Source organism: Lepidochelys kempii, chromosome 6 (genome assembly GCF_965140265.1).
Source record: "Lepidochelys kempii isolate rLepKem1 chromosome 6, rLepKem1.hap2, whole genome shotgun sequence".
NCBI classification, from domain to species: Eukaryota; Metazoa; Chordata; order Testudines; family Cheloniidae; genus Lepidochelys; species Lepidochelys kempii.
In genome coordinates, this window is record NC_133261.1 from 72,653,621 (window position 1) to 72,680,006 (window position 26,386).

General features: G+C 42.0%; 1 protein-coding gene across 2 annotated transcripts in view; it reads left to right on the forward strand.

Annotated features, from left to right (window-relative positions):
* The window catches only part of INO80 (INO80 complex ATPase subunit), a 131,606-nt gene that overhangs the window by 89,398 nt on the left and 15,822 nt on the right, over positions 1–26,386 (forward strand). For both annotated transcript variants that reach the window (XM_073348740.1, XM_073348739.1), the window contains 2 exons: positions 10,910–11,037; positions 25,357–25,451. In XM_073348740.1, coding sequence (XP_073204841.1) covers positions 10,910–11,037; positions 25,357–25,451 — 223 coding nt within the window. The remainder of the gene's footprint in view (positions 1–10,909; positions 11,038–25,356; positions 25,452–26,386) is intronic.

Here is a 26,386-nt window from a genome sequence, read left to right on the forward strand (position 1 = left end):
GGTGCAGGAGGGACAGCAGGTCTTTGGGGCGAAGGGAGGGAGGGGAGCCTGGGGAGCCCATGGGGGCCAGGGGCAATGAGGGGGCACCACGCCCACGGGGGCCAGGGGAACCAAAATGCAAGTTCTCCCAGGGTGCCATTTTCCCTTAGGCCAGCCCTGTAACTCAACCAGCATTTTAGGCTATAAAGAGATGTTTTTGATTGCTAGACCACAATACTAGGGCTTTGTGTTTTGCCCCTCCCCTTGTCCCCTGTCCTCCTGCTAGGCACATATTCAAAAATACTTCTTCCATCACTGCTCCAGAACAGAAGACTCTTTAGAGATTGGTGGATAGACACTCATTTCACAAGTGCCTCCTGTGAGCAAGTCCACTGAGACACTGTGGTATTGGTCTAGGAGGTCTGTTTGCCAGTCCTCTGAACTAGAGGATAAACATTATACTTGCAGCAGTCTGCAAAGAAAAGGCAGGATTTGGGGTACCAAATATAGGGTAAAATGGCCTGAGAAGCAGAGGCGAGCGGGGGGATGATTCACTGGATTTGGACTGGAAAAATCTGTGTTTGCAACATGGCAGACTTGCTTAAATTCTGGGGCCAGGGGAGGAAAGATGTCACTGCAATAATAAAGCAATCTCAGCCTTCATTTTGATCCTGTTGATTAGCCCATAATTCTGAGCATAGGTAACTAGCTCCCAGTTTGATTACCGGTACCACAGTGACATTCAGTAGCTGGGAATACTGTCACTTTGCAGAATGATGGTCCTGAATAGTGGCCTGCATGAAGCGCTAGAGATTTAAGAGATAGTCAAGAGGAAAAACAGCTCACGCTTACAGATTGCCAGCTTGTTCCCAAGACCTTTTTGGGTCAAGGATCTTTGGAGGGGGACATGAACAGGGTAAAAGGAAAATGGTTTTTGCTTGCTGCTTTCTGGTTTACTAAGATTTCTCATAGGGGAATTGAAGACAGGTTATCCGAGGGATATGTTTGTGTGGATGTATGTGTGCACGTTCACACACTATTAAGTGGGGCTAACATACCTGCTGAGATAGTTTCAGATTAATCTGATTTATACAGTGTGGTGAACTCTTACACGTTTGGTCTCCAGCAATTATACAAAATCAAAAGGTTAATTACTGCTGTGACGGGTTGGATCACAGAACTCCCCTTGGGAATTGCCAACTGATGTGCTGAGACGACCTCTGAGCCCGCTTTCCCTGCCAGCTTGGGACTTCAGTGCCCTGCCTGGTTTGAGCCAGACACGCTAGCCTGCTACAAACGCAGACCCAGGTCTGAAATGCGTCCCGCAAATGCTGCAGGCTTAACTGAAAACAGCTTAAGAAGTGTTCCTGTCTCCAACACTCAGGTACCCAGCTCCCAGTGGGGTCCAAACCCCAAATAAATCCATTTTACCCTGTATAAAGCTTGTACAGGATAAACTCACAATTTGTTCGCCCTCTGTAACGCTGATAGAGAGATATGCACAGCTATTCTCCCCTTCCCTCCCCCCCTCCCCCCCGGTATTAATACATATTCTGGGTTAGTTAATAAGTAAAAAGTGATTTTATTAAATTCAAAAAATTGGATTTGAGTGGTTCCAAGTAATGACAGACAGAACAAAGTGAATTACCAAGCAAAATAAAATAGAACACACAAATCTAAGCCTAATACAGTAAAAAAGTGATTACAGATTAAATCTCACCCTCAGAGATGTTCTAGTAAGTTTCTATCACAGACTGGACGCCTTCCTAGTCTGGGCACAATCCTTTCCCCTGTACAGCCCTTGTTCGAGTTCAGGTGCTAGCTAGGGGATTTCTCATGATTGCAGCCCCCTTTGTTCTGTTCCACCTCCTTATATAGCTTTGGCACAAGGCAGGAATCTTTTGTCTCTTTGGGTCCCCACCCCTCCTTCTAAATGGAAAAGCACCTGGTTTAAGATGGATTTCAGTACCAGGTGACATGTCCTGTGAGACCCCAAGCCTTCATTCCTCCCAGCCTGACTCACAGGAAGGCGTGCAAGCAAACAGAGTCATCCACAGTCAGTTGTCCTGGTTGATGGGAGCCATCAAGGTTCCAAACCACCATTAATGGCCCACACTTTGCATAATTACAAAAGGCCCTCAGAGTTATATTTCATATTTCTAGTTTCACATACAAGAATGATACATACATACAAATAGGATGACCACACTCAGTAGATTATAAGCTTTGTAATGATACCTTACAAGAGACCTTCTTCATGAAGCATATTCCAGTTACATTATAGTCACACTCATTAGCATATTTGCATAAAATCTTATAGAGTGCAACATCATAACTGCAGCTAAAAGAAAATGGGAGGGATAAAAGTGTTGGGGTAAAGTAGGTGGGGGGCATGAAAGGAGAGGTGCATGAGTGTAAGAAAGTTTTGTGGCTGAGGTGGACCCCGAAAGATGAGGATGTGTTCTGAAAAAATCTTGATATCTCATTCTGCCACTTGAAAAAGTTTTTATAAAAGAAAAAGTTTGGAATTAAATATTGTTTGAATAACAATACACAGGAATCTTGTGGGTGTGCACTTGTAAGTAACTATATGGTGAATGATGCAGGTGCAAGGTTAAGCATATGGGTGGGTGCTTGAGGAAGTGTATACCGAAACTGGGTTAAGCAAGCAGATGTTGGTTAAGTGAGAAATAGAGTAGGTTTAAGTTTGAGCGCTGAGAAGGGACATAGATGCAGGGACAGGGGAGCAGTGTGTATGTATGGATGCAGGTATGATCCAAGTCATTATGGAAAGTGAATAATGAAGCACCGAAGAAGCAATTTGATGCAAGGATAAAGCCCAGTGAATGTAAAATGGAACTATGGGTGCAAAGCTCTAAAATAAGTAGGTACTGAAGCAGCTTCTATCTCTTAACCCTGTCCCTATCTCTCTCTGAGACTGAATTCCCACTACCCCTGGCAGCAGACGTAGTTGCGATCACTGTGGGAATCTCTTGAGGCTTTTCCTGTTCTTTGAAAGAAAAATGGTCCTGGATTAAATGGCAGGAAGCGTCTGAGTCCTTTTAGCATCGATAAAAAGCACTGGCTGTTTACTGTGAGAGCCAGCTAGCTTCTTATTGACCCCATTGTGCTCTGCAGACTGCCCGGGGGGAGGGTCACTAGAATACAGACTCGTTATCTCTCTTTCTTCTATATTTTTATATATCCAGAGGGGCATTTTCTAATTCCCCAGGGGTCCATGTGTCCGGCCACAGTCATCAGCCAGAACTCTCACTGAGGTTATTCTGAGTCATAATCATTAGTGACTATCTGTTTTCCACAGGCAGTAGTATCTATAGCACCCCCTCTCAGCCAGCTTCAGTCCATCCCCTGCCTGGCTGGTTGGTAGTTGTTGTTTTTTCTGTTGACTGAAGAGGCACCATTAGGTCCGCAGCCCCTTTCCTGCTGTTGTTGATTACAGGACTGACTGCTTTTTCCTCCTCCACTTTATATAGTAATAAAGAATTTGTTGTTGGGCACAGTGCAATCTGTAAGTCATAGGACTGGTTGACTTTTTTTTAATGAAAAATAAAATGTCAGTGACGACATTTTGAGCTGGAAAAAATCACTTTAGTTGAAATTTTATGATGAAATTTAAAAATCAAAATTTTTACAGTTTCAAATTTTGGGAAAAAAATTTTTTTTTCAAAATTTTGGAGAAATTCCACTCACTTTTTTAAAAAACTTTTTTCCACAGGGGATAAGGGGGAAAGTAAAAACAGTGGGAGAAAGTGGGTAGGGAGAGAAAATCTTTTAAACTCTATTCTAGTAAACTACACAATGTTGCTTTCTATTGGGGATAACATATAGGTGGAGAGGGTATGTGCCTGATCATGGCTTTGCAGAAGCAGTCTGTGATGCTTCTTGAACACTAGGTGGCGATCTTTAAACATACAGAAATTATTGAGTTTTAAATAATCAATATTGTCAAGATAGGAGGACACCACAACACACAAAATTAAAACAAACCAATTTTCTCTTCCAGTATAAAAATATTCCCTTTGATACGTGTTTCTTGCTTTCCGGTTGGTTGCATTCCTTGAGGGATCTCTGCCTAAATTCTCTGTAGTTTAGTTTGTTCTGTATGCCAAGAGATTAGGCAAAGATCGGGATCAACAGATTATTTTTGTGACAGTGTGACCTCCTTCTCACCCGACTCAGAGTCAAGGGATATCTGATGATAAGTTGTCCTTCACTCCCAGTATGCATCCAGTTGTTTGTAATTGTTTAAAATATAATGAACCATTAAAGGGGAGATGGTTGGAATCAGTGATGAGGCATCTAATGTTTCCAGTTACCAAAACTTAATCCCCTATTCACACTTGTTAAGAGATTGCAGAAGAAAAGCAGTAGTATTTTGCCTTTTGAACCATGCCAAAAGTTCTTCCTAAGCACTACAACGGAATCCTTTAGTTGGGTTGCTTGTCTCAGCATAATTTCTTTTGGCAAACTGACTAGACAGATTTTACATTTGAACAACCACTACTTATTATTTCACTTCTTCCTCTCATAGTCATCCCACTGATAGTTAACAACCACATCAGCTTTTTATCATTTCTAAAGTCTTAATGTTTCATAACTAATGAAGCTAAATAATTTAATTCATCCTGCAGTGGAAAGCAAGCAACCGGAAGAAGAGCAAAATTAAATGGGTCTTCATTTGAAAGTAAATTTATACCTTTTTTAAAGATCCCAAATATATCAACTTAAACCAAATGGCTCTTAAAGCATTTCATCTGTCACTTACCTGCCAAAGCCTGAGTTCAGGGTTCTGTTTTTCTTAAGAGAGTTGATGAAATTACTAACACTGTTAAGGTGGCTGTGCTCTGTTTTAGAGGTTACTAATGCCATCATTTGCAGCTGGAAAACATCTGAGTGCCTAAATTCAGGTCTTGAACTGTCTGTCTTCTTCTTGTGCTGGTCCCGATGTGTATTCCACTGTGGGTGCACGTGCACTTCATGCGCGTGGAGTCAGAGAATTCTTACAAGCAGTGTCGGTTGGTCTATACATGTGCCCTTGTTCTCCTCATGCTTCTAAGGGTATAAAGGGCAGAGCAGCTCAACCACCTCTCCCGTTCCTTATTACCACTGTGTGGTTGAGTCAGAATCTCCCAATGTCCAGAACGGTTTCTTCGTTATTCTTCGATCTGTAAATATTTCATAGTTTGCCTTTACTGTGTTTTGTGCTTCGTTCTTAATACAGTAAAATCTGTTTTATCCAGCATGTTGTGGGAATAGGGGTGCTCATAAGTGCTGGTTAACTAAGAGGGAGGGAGTTTGGGTGTGGGAGGGGGTGCAGGGCTGGGGATTGGGGTGTGGGAGGGGTTGTGAGGTGCGGGCTCTGGGAAGGAGTTTGGTTGTGGGAGGGGGCTTGGGGCAGGGGGTTGGGGCATGGGAGGGGGTACAGGCAGGTGCCAGATCTGGGGGGGACTCAACTCTGGCGGCTCCCCGCAAGTGGCGACCTGTCCCGGCTGCTCCTAGGTGGAGGTGTGGCAGGCAGCTCTGTGCGCTGCCTTTGCCCACAGGCACCACCCCCGCAGCTCCCATTGGCTGTGGTTCCCAACCAATGGGAGCTGTGGAGCTAGCACTCAGGGTGGGGCAGGGGCAGTGCGCGGAGCCGCCTACCATGCCTCCGCCTAGGAGCAGCTGGGACAGGTTGTGGCTTGCGGGGAGCCGCCAAGGTGAGCACCTTCAGGATCCGGCACCCCCTCCCGCGCCCCAACTCTGTGCCCTGAGCCCCCTCCCACACCCAAACTCCCTCCCAGAGCCCGCGCTCCGCATCCCCTCCTGCGCTGCAACCCCTTGCCCGCCCCCCGCCAATCAGACTATAAACCGGAATTTCAATGAAGATCAGAAATGCCAGTTTATAGATCTTTCTGGTTGGTGAAGTGCCAGATAAAACAGCTTTTACTGTAATTTTAATAAGTTAGATTCCCTGCCTGGGGGAGCACCCACCTCCACCTGCCCTGGGGAGGACAGAGACTTATATTACACCAGAAGATGTTTTTCTCTTCCCAAGCCTCAATTTTCCCCATCATTGGGACCTTCTCTCACTAGGGATATCTCTAAATGGATTTCTGGCTGTATCCTACTCAGCTACCAGCTGTTCTACCCTATATGGAGTAAAGGCTCATTCTACAAGAACACAAGTAACATCAGTGCACTGCTGCAGGGAGTATCTTTACTTTACATTTGCAAAGGAGCTACATGGAGTTCCATCTATACAGTCACAAGACATGACGCTCTAATACAGGACTCCTCTTCTGACACATCCTTTGGGACAGCAGTCATTCAGATGACTCTGTCACCTGCATCCTCGCACCTTCCTCCTACTTGAGTACTGCTTCTCAGCAGTACTCACCCACAGTAGAATATGCCTAGGGACCAGCACTCAAAAAAGAAGTTACTTACCTTATAATAACTGATCCACAGAATAGAAGGGTATGCTACTGCTGCAGGAAGTGAAACCAGATGTTATAGGGATAACAGAAACATGGTGGAATGGTAGTCGTGACTGGACTGCAGGTATTGAAGGGTATATGCTGTTTAGGAAAGACCGAAATAAAGGTAAAGGTGATGGAGTAGCGTTGCATATCAATGATGAGGTAGAATGTAAAGAAATAAGAAGCGATGGAATGGATAAGACAGAGTCTGTCTGGGCAAAAATTACATTGGGGAAGAAAAGTATTAGAGCCTCCCCTGGGATAGTGCTTGGGGTGTGCTATAGACTGCCGGGATCTAATTTGGATATGGATAGAGCCCTTTTAAATGTTTTTAATGAAGTAAATACTAATGGAAACTGCGTGATCTTGAGAGACGTTAACTTCCCAGATATAGACTGGAGGACGAGTGCTAGCAATAATAATAGGGCTTAGATTTTCCTAGATGCGATAGCTGATGGATTCCTTCATCAAGTAGTTGCTGAACCGACTAGAGGGGATGCTGTTTTAGATTTGGTTTTGGTGAGTAGTGAGGACCTCGTAGAAGAAATGGTTGTAGGGGATAATCTTGGTTCAAGTGATCATGAGCTAATTCAGTTCAAACTGAATGTAAGGATTAACAAAAATAAATGTGCAACTAGGGTTTTTGATTTCAAAAGGGCTGACTTTCAAAAATTAAGGAAATTAGTTAGGGAAGTGGATTGGACTGAAGAACTTATGGATCTAAAGGCAGAGGAGGCCTGGGATTACTTTAAATCAAAGCTGCAGAAGCTATCGGAAGCCTGCATCCCAAGAAAGGGGAAAAAATTCATAGGCAGGAGTTGTAGACCAAACTGGATGAGCAAGCATCTCAGAGAAGTGATTAAGAAAAAGCAGAAAGCATACAGGGAGTGGAAGATGGGAGGGACCAGCAAGGAAAGCTACCTTATTGAGGTCAGAGTATGTAGGGATAAAGTGAGACAGGCTAAAAGTCAAGTAGAGTTGGACCTTGCAAAGGGAATTAAAACCAATAGTAAAAGGTTCTATAGCCATATAAATAAGAAGAAAACAAAGAAAGAAGAAGTGGGACCGTTAACCACTGAGGATGGAGAGGAGGTCAAGAATAATCTACACATGGCCCAATATCTAAACAAATACTTTGCCTCAGTCTTTAGTAAGGCTAAAGAGGATCTTAGGGATAATGATAGCATGACAAATGGGAATGAGGATATGGAGGCAGATATTACCATATCTGAAGTAGAAGCGAAACTCAAACAGCTTAATGGGACTAAATTGGGGGGCCCAGATAATCTTCATCCAAGAATATTAAAGGAATTGGCACATGAAATTGCAAGCCCATTAGCAAGAATTTTAATGAATCTGTAAACTCAGGGGTTGTACCGTATGATTGGAGAATTGCTAACATAGTTCCTATTTTTAAGAAGGGAAAAAACGTGATCCGGGTAACTACAGGCCTGTTAGTTTGACATCTGTAGTATGCAAGGTCTTGGAAAAAATTTTGAAGGAAAAAGTAGTTAAGGACATTGAAGTCAATGGTAAATGGGACAAAATACAACATGATTTTACCAAAGGTAGATCATGCCAAACCAACCTGATCTCCTTCTTTGAGAAAGTAACTGATTTTTTAGACAAAGGAAACGCAGTGGATCTAATTTACCTAGATTTCAGTAAGGCGTTTGATATGGTGCCACATGGGGAATTATTAGTTAAATTGGAAAAGATGGGGATCAATAGGAAAATTGAAAGGTGGATAAGGAATTGGTTAACAGGGAGACTACAGCGGGTCCTACTGAAAGGTGAACTGTCAGGCTGGAGGGAAGTTACCAGTGGCGTTCCTCGGGGATCAGTTTTGGGCCCAATCTTATTTAATCTTTTTCTTACTGACCTCGGCACAAAAAGTGGGAGTGTGCTCATAAAGTTTGCGGATGATACAAAGCTGGGAGGTATTGCCAATTTAGAGAAGGACCAGGATATCATACAGGAGGATCTGGATGACCTTGTAAACTGGAGTAATAGTAATAGGATGAAATTTAATAGTGAGAAGTGTAGGGTTATGCATTTAGGGATTAATAACAAAAATTTTAGTTATAGGCTGGGGACGCATCAATTAGAAGTAACGGAGGAGGAGAAGGGCCTTGGAGTATTGGTTGATCATAGGATGACTATGAGCCGCCAATGTGATACTGCCGTGAAAAAAGCTAATGCAGTCTTGGGATGCATCAGGCAAGGTATTTCCAGTAGAGATAAGGAGGTTTTAGTTCCATTATACAAGGCACTGGTGAGACCTCACCTGGAATACTGTGTGTAGTTCTGGTCTCCCATGTTTAAGAAGTATGAATTCAAACTGGAACAGGTACAGAGAAGGGTTACTAGGATGATCCAAGGAATGGAAAACTTGTCTTATGAAAGGAGACTCAAGGAGCTTGGCTTGTTTAGCCTAACTAAAAGAAGGTTATGGGGAGATATGATTGCTCTCTATAAATATATCAGAGGGATAAATACCGGAGAGGGAGAGGTTTAAGATTTAAGATAAATACTGGAGATTTAAGCTCAGTACCAATGTGGAAACAAGAACAAATGGATATAAACTGGTCATTGGGAAGTTTAGACTTGAAATTAGACGAAGGTTTCTAACCATCAGAGGAGTGAAGTTTTGGAATAGCCTTCCAAAGGAAGCAGTGGGGACAAAAGACCTATCTGGCTTTAAGATTAAACTCGATAAGTTTATGGAGGAGATGGTATGATGGGATAACATGATTTTGGTAATTAATTGATCTTTAAATATTCATGGTAAATAGGCCTAATGGCCTGTGATGGGATGTTAGATGGGGTGGGATCTGAGTTACTACAGAAAACTCTTTCCTGGGTATCTGGCTGGTGAATCTTGCCCATATGCTCACGGTTTAGCTGATCGCCATATATGGGGTCGGGAAGGAATTTTCCTCCAGGGCAGATTGGAAGAGGCCCTGGAGGTTTTTTGCCTTCCTCTGTAGCATGGGGCATGGGTCACAGACGACTAAATCACCTCTTAGATTTCTCCTGGATAAACAAATAAATTAAGCTTCTAGCATCTCTCACCATAAGGCAGGTTTTCCAGCTCACTCTGTATAATTGACCTGTCCTTATTACTTACCACTAATAATTTTGTGCTAACTGTAGACTTTGTCATAAATGATTTTATATTTTCTTCCATATCATATTATTGAGAAGCATATTGAATAGCATTGGACCAAGAACAGATCTTTACAGGACTCTACTAGAAACATTCCCCTTGGATGAGTCCTCATTTATTTATTTATTTATTTATTTATTTATTTATTTATTTATTTATTATTTAGATCTATCAGTTAACCAGTTTGTAATCAATTTAATATGTGCTACCGTGATTTTTTTTTTATATTGCTATTTTTAATCAGAATGTTATGCTGTACGAAGTTAAATGCCTTACAGAAGTCTGTTATGTTAGCCCATCACTTCTGGTCTAATCTATACATTGACAAGTCTGCAAAAAAAAAAAAAAAAAAAAAAGGCGGGTGGGTGGGAGGGTACCTGCTAGTTAATAGGAAAATATATTCTCAAAATCTCAGGACTCTGCTACAACCTGAATTATCTGCAGTTATCACATTCCATCCTGATTATAGGCCTAGGATTCAGACATCAAAAGGATAAAGTAATCTGTGATCTTTCTAGCTGAGAATTTTTGAGGAAATTTCTCCACCACCACCATTTCCCTCCTCCTGTCTCCTTTTCAGTGGTAGTACATTGCTTATGCACAGAATCTGCAAACAGAAACTCCTTCCTGCCCAAACTGCTGCTGCAGTGCTGAAGGAGAGAGGATATGAAAAATTATATTTAAAGTGTCTTAAAGATTGTCAGCTGGAAACCGCTCTTAAAAACAAAAAGAAAACTAGAAACGAGGAGGGAATCCAGGCAGTGTGTGAAGGATGTTTTGTTTCACAATGAACCAAACTTGTGTACTGGTAATACTGTTGGTCTTGTGCATGCATCAGTAATATGAATAATATAACCAAACCTCGGAGGATGGCAATAGCAGATGTCCAAAAGACAGAACTTTGTTGTCTGTGTGGTATAACATGAAGAGATTCCTTATTATACTAGTGTGGACATAGTCCCCGGTGATACTAAGAGAGAGGCCTTGACAGTGGGATGTGGCTATCTAAACAGGACCATGTCTTATTTGTGTGGACGTGATTCCCAGGTTGGGGAGCTCTTATACGCCAGTTCCAGCCCAAACCAGCAAAAGTTACTATAAACAATGAGGTTAGACATGCTGGCCAGAAGGGAGCTTGCAGCTCCCCCAGTCCCAGTCACTTTAGGAAATGATACTGCAGTGAAACACTACGAAGTTTCAGAAATAAATCCTTTGTTAGCTTGTTTCATGCAGCTGTTTCAGCTTTTTACTCACTTTTTTCTCACCCTCTCCTTCTCAGACAAAGAGAGCCTGATCACAGACAGTGGGAAGCTTTATGCTCTTGACCTTCTGTTGACACGGCTGAAATCTCAAGGACACAGAGTTCTTATTTACTCTCAGATGACACGGATGATTGACTTGCTGGAGGTAGGTGGTGGATTCTGAAGACACTGATTTGAAATCTAGCTCTTTTGATACATTAATTGTAATTTGGATTAGGCAAATATGGCATACAATTATTATAGGGCCACCCAGGAAACACATTCTCATACAGAGGTTTAATGGACATTAATGATGAGTGTAGATGAAGTATGAAAGGGGGAAGATAATGGCCAAGGATGAAGTTGGAACTCATTGTTGAAATATCTTCAGTCCCTGCCTCAGAATTGAAATTTCCATTGGATTAGTTTCTTGGGTAGGTGAGAAGAATCTGTCTTAGAGGAGGTATGGATGAGAACCATAATCATAAACCAGGTGGCCTATTGGTAGAGCTCTTAACTGCCGTGTGGGAAATGAGATCACTTCTCAATACCCTGTCTCTGTGGCTGCAGGGTATATGAGTCCTGCCAAAACAGCACAGGCATCCCCTAGAAGAAGGGATGCATCGTGTCCATCAGTGCCAACCCCTCCCTTTCAATTAAGGATCAGCATTAATAGCTTTTGTGATTTTGCAGTACTCTCCCAGTAGAAAGATAGTGGCCGCGATGCATGCTAGGTACGAAATGGCTTTGAGGTTTCAAAAGACCACTGGAGTGTGTGTGGCTGAGGGTGAAGTTTTCAGACTAGTGTGAAAACTAGTGTGAAAACTTTCACACAGAGTAGTGTGGTTGGCAAATACGAAAAACGTATGAGGCAGTGAAATTTCAGTACTGCTGGAACATCAGGGTCCGGTGATCATTGAGGTAGCCTTCCATAAGTGCAGGTGGTGGTTATTAAATAACATTTTATATGCTACAGTATCTCTGCCATCTAGTCAAGACAGCCAGGAAAGTATTTTCAGGACTTAAAAATGTGCAAAGGCTGAATCAACATTGTGTATAGGTCACAAATTCTGGAGTCTACTGGGAGTACAGCTGACAGGAGGCTCGGTAGCCATCTGCATGCTGAGCTGTATTTCTACTGCTATGAGATGATCACACATTTCCAAATGACAGAGGGATATAAGGCTGCCTTTCTGGATCTTGGCCAATTCCCCAGCCTGCTTCTCCTCTTGCAATACTGGACGTAGTTCAGTCTTGTCCACAGGCATTAAAGGCTGTTCACACCCCAGATTATACCTCAGAAGTCAAAGGAAGTGGCAATTAAGAGCTCTCATCTTGTCTGTTAGCATTCTAGCTTTTAAATTTTGTTGTGGAGCACCAGTGAGAAAATTTTCCCCTGTGATCTCTCCTCTCCCTCAGGGAACCAACATTTTCCAGGGCTCTGTTCCCCAAACAGGTCCGCCTGTCAAGATCTCTTTGTTTGTCCTCTTCCTCTATCATGTCAGAGAAACTTGTGCTGAGCAAACCAAAGCCCAACAAGTGCTCCATTTGCAAGAAAATTCTCTCAGAAACTATGTCAATGCTGCTCTGAGCCCTTTGATCCTCGCTTTACCAAAGGAAGGGACTGGACTGCACATTGGGGTGTTTTCTTCTCCCGGTGGTAGCCAAGACTTCTCCACAAATATTTTTGTAAAATGTGGATCTACCTTCCTTGATGCCAGGGAACAGCAAACCCAACACCCCTCTCTATAAAACATGTTCTCAAATGCAAGTCCCATAATTTCCCAGGTCTTTTCAATCCACCTGAAAAAGGAAAAGCTCCAGGGATATACCTTCTACCTCAAGTGAGTAATTGGTTCACTTGTGCAGTAGTCTGGCCTGCTGTCTGACTCTCCTTCTCAATAAGAGGCTCTTAGCAGTTCTGGCATCTACACTAATAGTAATACATCTATTACTTCTCCCTTTGCATACTGGAGCACTGAGAAACATAGTCTTTGTCTGGAGAATAGAGGACATTACTTGCCGCCTTAATCCAGAAGGGCGTGGAGGAAGTGTGTATGTGAAAGCTTGGTGTTGGGTTGATGGAGTGTAATGAATCCACCATGCAAAAGCATTTCGGATGTGGGATGAATCAAAATGCACAAGTTCAATTAGATGCACCAAGGCTGGTAGATGCACCAAATTTTTTGTTCTGAGAGTGCATATGTGGTAACAGGAACATGCACATTTATTCTCTTTACCCACCTTTGCCTGCCAGCTCTCTTCTAATTAGTGGATATGATAATGAAATAGGCAAAGTTTAGTTTTCTGAAGACTTAGAAGGTTTAATACTCATATGTGTCACTATTTTGTCCTCTACCAATAACTGTGCAGATAGGTAGAGCAGTGGGATGGTGTGTGAATGTGGAATTCCATGGACTATCATGTGCTGTCCCAGCATGGGTGTGGCTTCGTTGACAATCACTCATCAGAGAAGATGATTATTTTTTCAGTGTTCCAGCCCACGCTTTAGGGAGCAGATATTTATGGTTCAGAAAAACTATTGAAAAAACGAATAATGATGTAAAGATACATAAAACATTGGGCTTCTCAGCCTTGATTGTGTCTCTCTAAATGTAAATTACAGTTAAATAGAGGGTTCTGCACTTCACATCAGTGTAGAAAAAGTCAAGTGCCCTTATTTAGAACAGTTTTGTAATAGTGGTGTCTTCGCTGCTAGTGAAAGAAAAAGCTTAATGAACTTACAGAAATACACTTTGGTTAAAGCAGGGGCTGAGAATCAGTTGTGGATACTATTCCTAGTTGTACAACTGATTTGCTCTGTGACCATAGGCAAGTAACTTGTTTAAGCTTGTCTGTAAGTTTAGATGACAGGGTGGTAAAAAATGTTTGACTGCTTTACACTACAGCTTCTACACTACAGCTCTACCACTAGTGGAAAATTGTGTCCAGTTTCTCCTAAAGGTGTAGATGTACCCTTAGTGCTTTAAGTTCCCTATCTACAAAGATGGGGAAAACACTTACCTAGTGTGGTTAGATGTTTGGCTGCGTGTGTGTGTTCTCCCTGTGTGCTGCCCCAGCTCTGCGCAGACAGCTGGCACATCAGACCTTGAGCAAACTGCCCAATGACAAGAGCCCTTAAAGTACGAAGGTACCAGGCCAGGTTTATTGTTGACAAAGCATGGTAATAGCACCTGGCAGACTCTATGAGGATACTAAGATATGTATGCCCATGACAATGGACTAGCTCAGTGAATGGCGGGACTTTCCATTCCCCCCTGGGCTGGACAAAGATACTCCCTCTGACATACATCTTTATTCACTGATACAAACAAGTTAGTATTACTTCCCCCTGACATGGTGGCTAGTTATCACCTTGTACATGTTGGTTTGATCAAAACATCTTTATTACATACTGTTATCCTGACCTTATCTTTTAGAAGGAGTCAGTGTATTCCTGTTATCCTTGGGGAATGTTTTTTGTACCATCCTTAATATCAGGATGTTCTGGTACTACTTAATACTGGGATGTGTTTGCGTGAGTATTCTGTGCTTAGCACTTCTGAGCAATGTGTATTTTTGCAAGATTAACCCTGTTGCCAGATTCTGTGAGCATGTCCTGCCTCATACCAGGCTTCTGATACAAGAGCTTATGTCTTCCCACTACACCTACCACTTAGAGGGGTTGAAAGACTTATTTAATGTTTACACAGCACTTTGGAAATGTTAAATATTCTATATCTGCTGCTGCTTACTTATTGTTGTTTATTAAATGTTCGAAAAATGCTTGGATATTCTTGGATGAAAGGCACTAGAGAAGTACCACTTAGCGTTAATAATAGTAGCAGTTTATTGCTGCTTCTCTGGTTCACTGAATATTGCAAAATATTTTGACAAAGGTAAAATATAAGATAACATTAAAGAATGTATCAATCAAGAACATTTTAAGATGAGAAACCATAATTCAAGTGCAAATATAGTGTTCAACATACTTTAAAAGAAAAGAAAAAAGTGTGTATGGGGGGGATAAATAATGCAGATCTGATGATTCCTCCTAGCTCATATTTTTACTGTTCTGTTTATTTCAAAAGCATAAAGCTAATTACAGGTAATATCCACAATAAACAGTGGCTAAAGGGCTTAAATGTTAATTTGACATATAACCAGAGCAGATATAGCAATTATAGAAACTAATGAAATCTTAAAGAAAAAATAACCTACCCCCAACCAAAGTTTTTGCCCCAAAAGAGAAATGCCAGAGACTCTATGAAGTCCGCTAAGGGGCTTCTCTATTACTATTGATTTTACAGGGAAGGACTCAAATACTGCAGTGATAGATGGCAGTATAAAACCCAAGATAGATAAATAGCAATTATGTGAAGTGGTGCCACTAATTTAAAATGAATAACTCTTTGTGTAGACAATCCCTAAGTCCAGTACCTAAGCACAGTGGAGCACTACTTTAGCAGGCTAGTAGAACACCCTGTTGTATCTAGTTAGTGCAGGTTTTATCGTAAACTGAGTTCCCTGACTTACGTGGGTTCATTTTAGAAAATAAATGTTCTTTCGATGCCGTTTTTGCTCTCTGTATATTGACAGATTCTGCATATAGACATAATGGCTTTGTCTACACTACGAGCTGGGGTGTGATTCGTAGCTCGTTTACACATAGTCATGCTAGCTTGATGAGAACTAGTGGGAGTATAAATAGTGAAGCTGTGGTTGCACTGGCAGTGGCAGCCATGTTAAGTACATACCCGCACGATTCAGGCAGGCTTGTGCTCAGCATGGCTAAGCCGTGCTGCTACTGTCTGTGCTACTTGCAGTTAGCACTTGTATGTGTACTCGAGCTGGGATTCACCCCTCACTCATAATGTAGACATAGCCAATGTAGTAATTTTAAACCATGTTATCATGTTCATGACATACTATGACATACAATGTGGGTCATTGCTGTATATGTACAGCTTTCATACTGTTAGAGGAATCCACCAGCAGTTCTACAGTCTTTGGACTGTGACTCACAGATAGGCTGAGAGTCCAATCAACAGCTACAGTCTTCTGGGTATGAGCAACATTTCTTCCTAAGGATACAACTAAAGTCTTGTTCAGAAGGGCCTAGTTTTAGCAGGAGGGAGGTTTTGCTAGCTACCTATTTTCCTCTGTTTCTAGGGCTGTCAATTAATCGCAGTTAACTCACGCGATTAACTCAAAAAAAATTAATAGCAATTAATCGCAGTTTTAATTGCACTGTTAAACAATAGAATACCAATTGAAATTTATTAAATATTTGGGATGTTTTTCTACATTTTCACATATATTGTATTCTGTGTTGTAGTTGAAATCAAAGTGTATATTATTTGTATTACAAATATTTGCACTGTAAAATGATAAAACAAATAGTATTTTTCAGTTCACCTCATACAGGTACTATAGTGCATTCTCTTTGCTGTGAAAGTGCAATTTACAAATGTAGATTTTTTTAAAAAAAATTTTTGTTACATAACTGCACTCAAAAACAAAACAAAGTAAAACTTCAGAGCGTACAAGTCCACTCAGTTCTACTTCTTGGTCAGCCAGTCGCTAAGACAAACAAGTTTGTTTGCATTTACAGGAGATAATGCTGCCCTCTCCTTATTTACAATGTCACCAGAAAGTGAGAACAGGCGTTTGCATGACACTTTTGTAGCCAGCATTGCAAGCTATTTACGTGCCAGATGTGCTAAACATTCGTATGCCCCTTCATGCTTCAGCCACCATTCCAGAGGACATGCTTCCATGCTGATGATGCTTGTTAAAAAAAATGAGTTAATTAAATTTGTGACTGAACTCCTTGGGGGAGAATTGCATGTCCCCTGCTCTGTTTTACCCACATTCTGCCATATATTTCATGTTATAGAAGTTTCGGATGATGACCCAGCACATGTTCGTTTTAAGGACATTTTCGCTGCAGATTTCACAAAACGCAAAGAAGGTACCAATGTGAGATTTCTAAAGATAGCTATAGTATTCGACCCAAGGTTTAAGAATCTGAAGTGCCTTCCAAAATCTGAGAGGTATGAGGTGTGGAGCATGTTTTAAGAAGTCTTAAAAGGGCAACACTCAGATGCAGAAACTACAGAACCCGAATAACCAAAAAACGAAATCAATCTTCTGTGGTGGTGTCTGACTCAGATAATGAAAATGAGCATGCATCGGTCCGCACTGCTTTGGACGGTTATCGAGCAGAATCCGTCATGAGCATGGATGCATGTCCACTGGAATGGTGGTTGAAGCATAAAGGGACATATGAATCTTTAGCATATCTGTCATGAAAATATCTTGCGATGCCGGCTACAGCAGTGCCATCAGAACACCTGTTCTCACTTTCAAGTAACATTGTAAACAAGAGGTGGGCAGCATTATCTCCTGCAAATGTAAACAAACTTGTTTGTCTGAGCAATTGGCTGAACAAAAAGTAGGACTAAGTGGACTTGCAGGCTCTAAAATTTTACATTGTTTTATTTTTGGATTCAGGGGTTTTTTGTACATAATTCTACATTTGTAAGTTCAATTTTCATGATAAAGAGATTGCATTACACTATTTGTATTAGGTGAATTGAAAAAAACTGTTTCTTTTGTTTTTTTTACAGTGCAAATACTTGTAATAAAAATAAATACAAAGTGAGCACTGCACACTTTGTATTCCGTGTTGTAATTGAAATCAATATATTTGAAAATTTAGAAAACATCCAAAAATATTTAAATAAATGGTACTCTATTATTATTTAACAGTGCGATTAATCATGCGATTAATCACAATTAATATTTTTAATCGCTTGACAGCCCTAGTTATTTCTTAATCCATTGATAAACGTTGACTCCCACAACTGCCTATAGAGAAGATAGAGGTACGACTTGAGAGCCCAGGCACTGCGTGTGTTGTGATAGATTTAATGAGGAGTGTGCAACATATGCTCAGCCAAGAAGCTGTAGGACATTTCTGACAGCCTGCTTAAATTGGCTTTTAGCTCCTCTTCTTTCTCCCCCACTTTCCTGTCCTGTGCTGTGGGCATTGATTTTTGTGCTGTGGTGTTTGATAATATCTGCTGAAAGGGAGGGGTGGAATGTTTAGGAATGTGGAAGGGCATTTTTGTTTCTGACAACACCAAATAGGGATTGCAAAGCCAAGTTGTTCACATTAAATAAGGAAGGGGTGTGAAGCACAGTTACCTAATAATAGAGACAGGTATGTATAGATTCTCCTTGCAGGAGTCTCTATGAGAAAAACAAGCTTAAATCTACCTATAGCCTTTGCATCAGGGAAGAAGCATTATTAGAGTGAGTCTGCAAATTTTCCTCAGCACTTCACAGTTCGCTTTTCCCTGGGATCCAGTCACATCACCAACTTTCCAAAGAGCTGGGGGTCGAGCACTCCCCGGCTCTTTGGAAAGTCGGCGCCTACGACTGCTCTGCCCCAAGCCCTGACTCCACTCCACCCCTTCCCCCAAGGCCCCACCTCTTCCCGCCCCCACTTAGGGTGACCGGATAGCAAGTGTGAAAAATCAGGGCAGAGGATGGGGGTTAATAGGCACCTATATAAGAAAAAGCCCCGAATGTCGGGACTGTCTCTATAAAATCAGGACATCTGGTCACTCTACCGCTGTTCCATCCCCACCCCATCTCTTCCTGCCCAGTTCCGCCCCCTCTCCCAAGCATGCCACGTCCTCGCTCCTCCCTCCCAGCCTCCTGCACGCCATGAAACAGCTGTTCGGGGTGGACAGGAGGCACAGGGAGGGAGGGGAGGTGCTGATCTGCGGGACCGCTGGGGGGTGGGAGGCACTGGGGGAAGTGGGGAAGGACTGACTGGGGGCTGTCGGTGGATGCTGCGCACCCACCGTTTTCCCCCCCTGTGGGAGCTCCAGCCCCAGAGCACCCACAGAGTCAGTGCCTATGGGACCAGTAATGGCTGTAGTGGGGAAAGGAAGAAACGAGAGCACAGAACAGGAAAGGATTGTCTTTCTACCTTTTATAGGCAGGGAGAATATAGTGGGGACTATCATTATGTACAACATTATGTACAACACTTCTCCTTATGTACAATAAAAACTAAAAGCTATGGTCAGTTAAATTACTTGCTTTAGAAATCCAAAACTTAGTAGCCAGTGAATATACAGCATTATAACTTCTGGGTATGGAAAACCGCACCCTGTGCAGCTCAGTTCTAGTTCTCAAACTGTGGGTCAGGACCCCAAGGTGGGTTGTAACCCCATTTTAATGGAGTCGCCAGGACTGGCGTTAACTTGCTGGGGCCCAGGGCAGAAGCCAAAGCCCTATGGCTTCAACCCTGGGTAGTGGGGCTCAGGTTATAGGCCCCCTGCCTGGGGCTGAAGCCCTTGGCTTTGACTTTAGTCCTGGCCCATCAGCCTGGGGCAGTGGGGCTCAGGCAGGCTCAGGCTTCAGTCCGCCCTCCTGAAGTCATGTAGTAATTTTCGTTGTCAGAAGAGGGTCACGGTGTAAATGAAGTTTGAGAACCCCTGAGTTATAAGGAATAAAATGTCTCAGAATATAACCCAGGATCCCACTGTACTGTAACCTAGGTGACAGGTTTCAGAGTAACAGCCGTGTTAGTCTGTATTGGCAAAAAGAAAAAGAGTACTTTATGGCACCTTAGAGACTAACCAATTTATTTGAGCATAAGCTTTCGTGAGCTACAGCTGTAGCTCACGAAAGCTTATGCTCAAATAAATTGGTTAGTCTCTAAGGTGCCACAAGTACTCCTTTTCTTTTTGTAACCTATGTGTAAGTGGGATTTGTAGGCAGAAAACATGAGACATTTTTCAGTATTCCTCTCACTCCTCAGCTGTCTGCCATCAGAAAAGCCTACTATGGGCAGCGGGGTGGTGTGTGTGTGATTCGTTGCTGCGTTAGATCTAGCTTGTTCTGCATTTTTGGCATTTTTATGTTTTGTTTAAATCAGTTTGCTTGAGGAGTATCTAAAAGTTTCTCTAGTATCCTGATGTCCCTGTAGGTCCCAGTGGATAGAGCGGAGGAGGAAATGGAAGTGGCTTGACTTCTTTGTTGCTTCAGTGAACAGACTTTCTGCAACCAGAATAGTTTTAAATATTTTCCTGGATTAATACCCTTGCAATCATGCTGACATTCTTGGCTAAACAAGATTAGCAGGAGGATTTTCAAGTGGGTTTAATATAGGTATCCCCATAGGATTAGTCACCAGCTTCTGTTTTACTATAAAAAACAAAATATACCAGTCTGTACTTGGTTAAAGAGGTTGAGTCACCGTTTGGTAAGTATCGCAGTGTACTCCTTGGACCCTTTGGTATAGTTGCTGTATTTGCCTTGTCTTGTTTCAGCTGGGGTACTCTGCTCAGTATTGTTGTGACTTTCTGAATCATTATATGGGTCTTGGTGTGGAATGCTGATTTTCTTCATCACTATTGTGCTTTTTTAGATCTCCATTTTAGGGGAGCTTGAATACTTGGTTGTCATTAGGCCTCTCCCTCAGTCACAATAGAGGAGCTGGTGTACTAGTTTACAACTACCATTTAGTTTTGTATAGTTTCTTTGCGTTAGAATTATCTCCTAAGTGCTTTGCAGTCTGTTGCTATGTTCAGATATTTACCCAAAATACAAAATTCAGGGGAGCACCAAGGACACCAAATGAGGTATGGGTGAAATGAGAATAAAAAGATTTTAGAAAAAAATGGTTTGTTAAATTTGTGTATTTGAAATGATGAGATTATTGAATAAAATGTAATTAATAGAAAACACTAACTAACTGGGGAACTATCAAAACACTAACGAAAAAAACCCCTAAGAATAATGTGTACACTTGAAAATTTACAGGAAAAGCAGAAAGGATAAGCTCTGGACTTAGATAATGCCCAGGATACTTCAAAAAGATAATGCCCAGGGCTTCAAAAATTGCATCTCCTGTCCATTTTTCATCAGTGATGACCACCAGCACTGCCTCTACTGTCTCAGAGAAGCTCATATTAAGTACACTATTTGCCACTCTTTTCCCATCCAAACTCAGCAGTTGTGAGAACTCCAGCTTTGGAAACACCTTATAGAGCGTGCAGTGAGGTCCAAGTCAGACCCAATCTTGGGAGACGCTACCTGTACACCAGCCAGAATCATCAAGGAGTGCACCTCCCCAGTACTATGTCAGACTCCAGAGTGGAGAAGAGTAGAGGGAAAAACTCTTCATCTGGGCCCTCTCACAAACAGATCCGCACCTTCTAAGAGGAGAAAACACTCCCATACCCCATCCAAGTCGGGTGAGCCTTCACACCCAAGCCACAAGGATTTAGGCCCCCTAAGTCTCATGGGCAGGATCAGAAGGCACATAGGAGCAAGGATCCTTTAGTACCAGCCTCCACATCAACTTCAACACTAACTGCAGTACAAACTAAAATGAAACACTGGGACCTGAAGTACTGGGTACCGTTGAAAACCACCAGGTCGAAGACTCATTCACTGACAGTACCATCACGGCACTGTAAGGAACAACTGTCTATACCTACTCCAGCAAAATGGAGTAACAAAACACAACTGCCAAAGGGGCTAGTGACTTACACCACTTGGAAGGATATCTTCCTCCTCCTGGACCCACAGTTTCCCTTGTTATCAAGACTGATACTCGTGAGAGAGATTCTAACACCAGTGGCAATTGAGGACTCTGGAAGAAGTTTATCTCCTGTCTTCTCCACTAGCTGCTGTATCCCCTCAACAGGACCAGCAGCACAATGGAGCCAGATCTGACTTTCTCATTCTTGGGAGATCAGATGTACCAGTGGAACCAGCTTCACCTCTACTTAGAAAGATCAGCCCAGACAGGCTCGAGAGTCTCCTATAACCAGTCTCAGCCACAACAAACAGGGACCTCCTCCTTGGGACTGGTGGTACCCAATGCCTTAGGGACTGTTGCAACCTATTTTTGAGCCCTCATACTGGCCTTATTAGGGTCACGGTACCTGGAATCTGTGCTGCCCAACAGGGAGTCTTACCACCCCTCTCCTTCAAAGGGTCTACCAAAGTCTCCCCCTGTGGAACAGAAGGAAGACTATCCGGTACCAACAGGAATATTATCCTCATTACCTGATGAGGCTGTTGCCCCAGCCTCACTTGCAAGCCAGACAATCGGACAATTTCAAGAGTTGTTACAGAGAGTGGTGGAAGAGCTCCCATATCTTCTTAGAGGAGATCCAGGACTCTCAACACATGCTCCTGGATCTCTCTCAGCCTATGGGTTCCTGTTGGATTGCATTCCTGCATATTAAAACTGGCAAGGTCAGTATGGCACATGCTGACTACCTTTGACCCTATCCCCAAGAGTACAGAAAAGCGGTACTTTTGTCCCAGCGGGGAGATCTTGTTTACCCACCCTGCCCTTTACTCCTGGGTGATCCAGGCAGCCATAGAAAGATCCAAACAACAACATAGAAGGGCCACTCTTGCATATAAGGAAGAAGGGTGTATACATCTACCAGCCTTCAGTTTAGCATCTCAAACTATAAGGCCCTTCTTGCCAAATATGATTTCTCGAATTACTCTAAAGTTCCTGGACTTTAGGGACAAGTTATCTTAGGAAGACAGGACGCAATTTCAAGCCGTTACTGACAAGGGCAAACTAGTCGCCAAACCTCATTACAAGCTGTGGTTGATGCAGCCAATGTGGCAGATACGGCATCAAAACTAGGGCGGCTGCCACTGTGATGTGGTGGGAATCCTGGCTGCACTCTTCGGGATTTCCCAGGGAAGTCCAAAACACTGTTTAAGACTTACCCTTTAATCTTTTCAATGAGAAGACAGATGAATCTTTGCACTCCTTGAAAGACTCTAGGGAAACCCTCAGCTCCCTGAATATATATGCGCTGGCCCTGAAGAGAAAATGCCATAAACAGCTCTACAAACAGAGGTCCTTACCGCAATCTTCCTTTCACCAGTGCTTTTATGAGCCACTTTGCAAATGTCAGAAAATGGAATGGTCAAGAGACCTTGCACCTTCTGCTTCAACCACAGCTACTGAACCTCACCTGCGAACCAAGAGAGATTTTTGATGAGGCACTTGAGAGTTGCAAACCAGGACTGATGTTATCTCCACCCGATTCAGAGATCCGCTTTGGGGTACACCTTGCAAAATTTTCCCACATTCTGTTTCCAGTTTGCTGATCCATTTACCTCCCTAATCCTGTCTCCCAAAAAATGAGGCCTCATCCATGTCCAATTACTTATGTCAAGCCAGGCCTACACCATTAGCTTATTTTCCACCCCCAGTGACTTCCTGAAGATATTGGTAATCAAACTAGTGAGACTGGTATCCCAGGGGACACAACTATATCCCTTTTGTGGACAGCATTTTAAAAAGGTCATCATCCAGAACAGCTTGTTGCAAAGCAACAGATCAATCTTTGGAGATGATCTAAGTGCACAAATTTACAGTAAATCTGAGGAGCTCACACCATCCATTTAATAAAATCTCCCATCTGGGAGAGGCAATACATACTGCTGTGGTCAAAGTGTCTGCATAATGAGATAGATTACCCAAAATCTAGATCTTTGTAAAAAGAATCACAGCAATCCACTGTTAATGATACCACTTTGCCTTCAAATTCTGAGTCTGGATGTCTCTTGCATAGATATCGTGCCATGGACAGGGCTCCAAGAGACCTACAGAAATTCCTGCTAGGGATCTGAAACTCCTTATCTGACGTGATGCAGAGGCAATGTTGTCTCCTCTTGATGCACACTTCAAGCATAGACCAGGTCATACTGAAAGGCACTCCCTGTTTTGGCTACTGGACCCTCAAATATTGATGTCTAATGCAAGTCTCAAGATGGGGAGAGCAATTACACTGTATAGCTCAGGGAGTATGGGATCCAAGTTAAAGAAAGAATCGGTTTATGTTAAGGGTAGGGAAGCTGGTCTTTCTAAGGGTCAAGTGCCAGCTTCAAAGGAGTATACTTCCTAGCACAGTCAGACAGCACTACAACTACGGCATATCTACACAACTGAGAGTGGAGGTGGGACAAGTGTTTGAATATGATTTTTTTTTTCATTATTAATTAATTCATCTAAATGTTTCTTTAGCTTTGGAAGTGCTTTTCTAGTGAGAAAGTGAGGAGGCATGGCTTAAACCCAGTTTCCTAGCAACAAAGCTAAACTGCCTCTGAGATCTACACAGATCAAGGCATGGCATATTACTCTGATGGGTCCTGAAGTTAACACTAGAAAAGTTTAGATACCAAATTTTCCAGTCAGAGTTAAGAAGGTGAGTGTTCACCTTGCTTTTCATAAAGCTGCGAGACAGTCATCTAGCAAAAAGTGAGGTTTTTCCAGGTATTGATTAGAGAGAGGGAGATGGATAAAGGGCAGAGGTGTCTTCACCAGGGCTAAACAAGAGAAATCTGAATGTCATAAGGAAAAAACAAACCAACAAATGAAAACCCTAATATTGCACTGAGAGATGAGACAGTACAGTGGGAATGGAATGAAAGTGATGAATAGGGGGCCAGTGAACACAGCTTGATGGGTTGGATAAAGTGCTCGTTTTGGTAGAGGAGTTGCACGATGAATGGCAACCAAGACACATGTAGAGCTAGGGTGAGAGCCAAAGATACAAGCAAAATGTTCGAGATATTTGAAGAAGTTGGTACAATCAGGATGATGAGGGAAAAGAGCGACACTCTGAACAGTAGGAGTCCATGGATAAATGGAAGGCTGTTGCTATATGCTAGTTAGTTTCAAAAGCTGTTTAGCAGATTGTGTATGTGGGGGAGGAGTAAATACTGAGAAAGCTGGGTGAACACTACTTTCTCAGATACGTATCTAGGAGGAAGATAATAGGCCATAACTAGAAAGTGGATTAATATCTGACCGTTAGATGTTGGTGGCTACCTGAAGTCAATCTTTGTTTTTCAAAGCACCAGCAGGTTTTATGCATAATGATTGGGGATATCTTGTTGGTCTAATGAGAGCGGGGTCATTTAAAGACATACTGTCAGCTCAAAATTTCGTCCAAAAATTAGATTTAGTAATAACAAGTTTTTACCAAACCATAAGACCAGACCTTGTTCATGATCCTTTTCTCTTTAAAAAACGAATGCATTGGAAACTTTTTTTTTTAATAAGCAGATACTCTTAGGCAGTGTCCGTTACCAAACCAATACGATCCTGAAAATGAAATGGTAATGAACAAAAGTTAAGATAACTTCATTTGTCATTGCCCAACTTGAGTGAAATGCAGAAAATAAACAAATGGTACAAATGGCAAAAAGTAAATTGGATTTTTAAACATCAGTTTTAATCATTTTAAGATTTTTTTTAAGTTGATAGCGTCCCTGTACCAGGCGCATTCTGAATTTTTTTTTTTTTTTAATCTTTTCATTAGTATAACTTCCGTCGCTGGTGTCTTCTGTTTGAGGAGTCAGGATTAAATTACTTCATGACACTGACTCAATATTTTTTTTCCGTGCTTTGCAGGAGTACATGGTTTACAGGAAACATACCTACATGAGATTGGATGGTTCTTCAAAGATCTCTGAGAGAAGGGACATGGTAGCTGACTTTCAGAACAGGTAATCTACTTATAAAAGCAATGGATTACGCATTTGAGAAATGTTAAGTAAACTAAGTCACTGTCTCAAAAGGCTTACATACTAAATAGAAAATGTATATATGGAGGGAAAGGGATGAGATGTAATGGAAATCAGTCTGATTGGCCAGTGAAGTTTAGCTAACATCATGGAAGTTCCATGCTTTTTATTTTTGTCTCTATTTTTGTTTGTTTGTTTTTAATTTCAAGTTAACCCTGATTAACTGAAAGTCTCACTGAACATGTGACACCTTCAGATACATGGCATTTGGTTAACCGGGATTTCTAGTTCTGTGGTGCTTAGGAGCTCCACAGGGCTGAAGCTAAGATGCTGTGAAATAGAGTAGCACAAAGCAACTCTCCAGTACAAGAAAATCTGTCCTTACTTGTCTTGAATATGGCCTTGTCTATAGAGAATCCCAGTGAGAATGAAATGGTGGTATGTGGAGTACTATATGTTCTGTGGAGTGACATTCTGAGAGTTAAATTGAAATCACAGATGTGATTTTGAGCTTTCAAAATAGGCCTCATTCTCTTAAGTGCAGTATGTTTCATAGAAGGGCAAAAGAAATAAACTATATATTCTTTTAGGCAGTAGGCCTCTACGTACCAATTTTGATGATAAACTATAGGAACTGAATTATGTAGGACCAGTCCATTGTAATGAAGCAAAGTTTCTAAACCAGCCCTCTTAGGTTACACTAGCACAAAAAGAAGGGATATGGAGTCTACCTCACCTTATTACAGGGTTACATATTGTTGCACAACTTCATCTCCATCAATGCAAGTTATACCGACTATCTGTATTTATGTTTACTAACTCAAGTTCCCTCATGTAGTCATGGGATGTAACTTGCTAAGATGTTGCTGTGACAAATAGTCCACAGTTTGAGATGATGTGATGTTTATTGGTAAAAC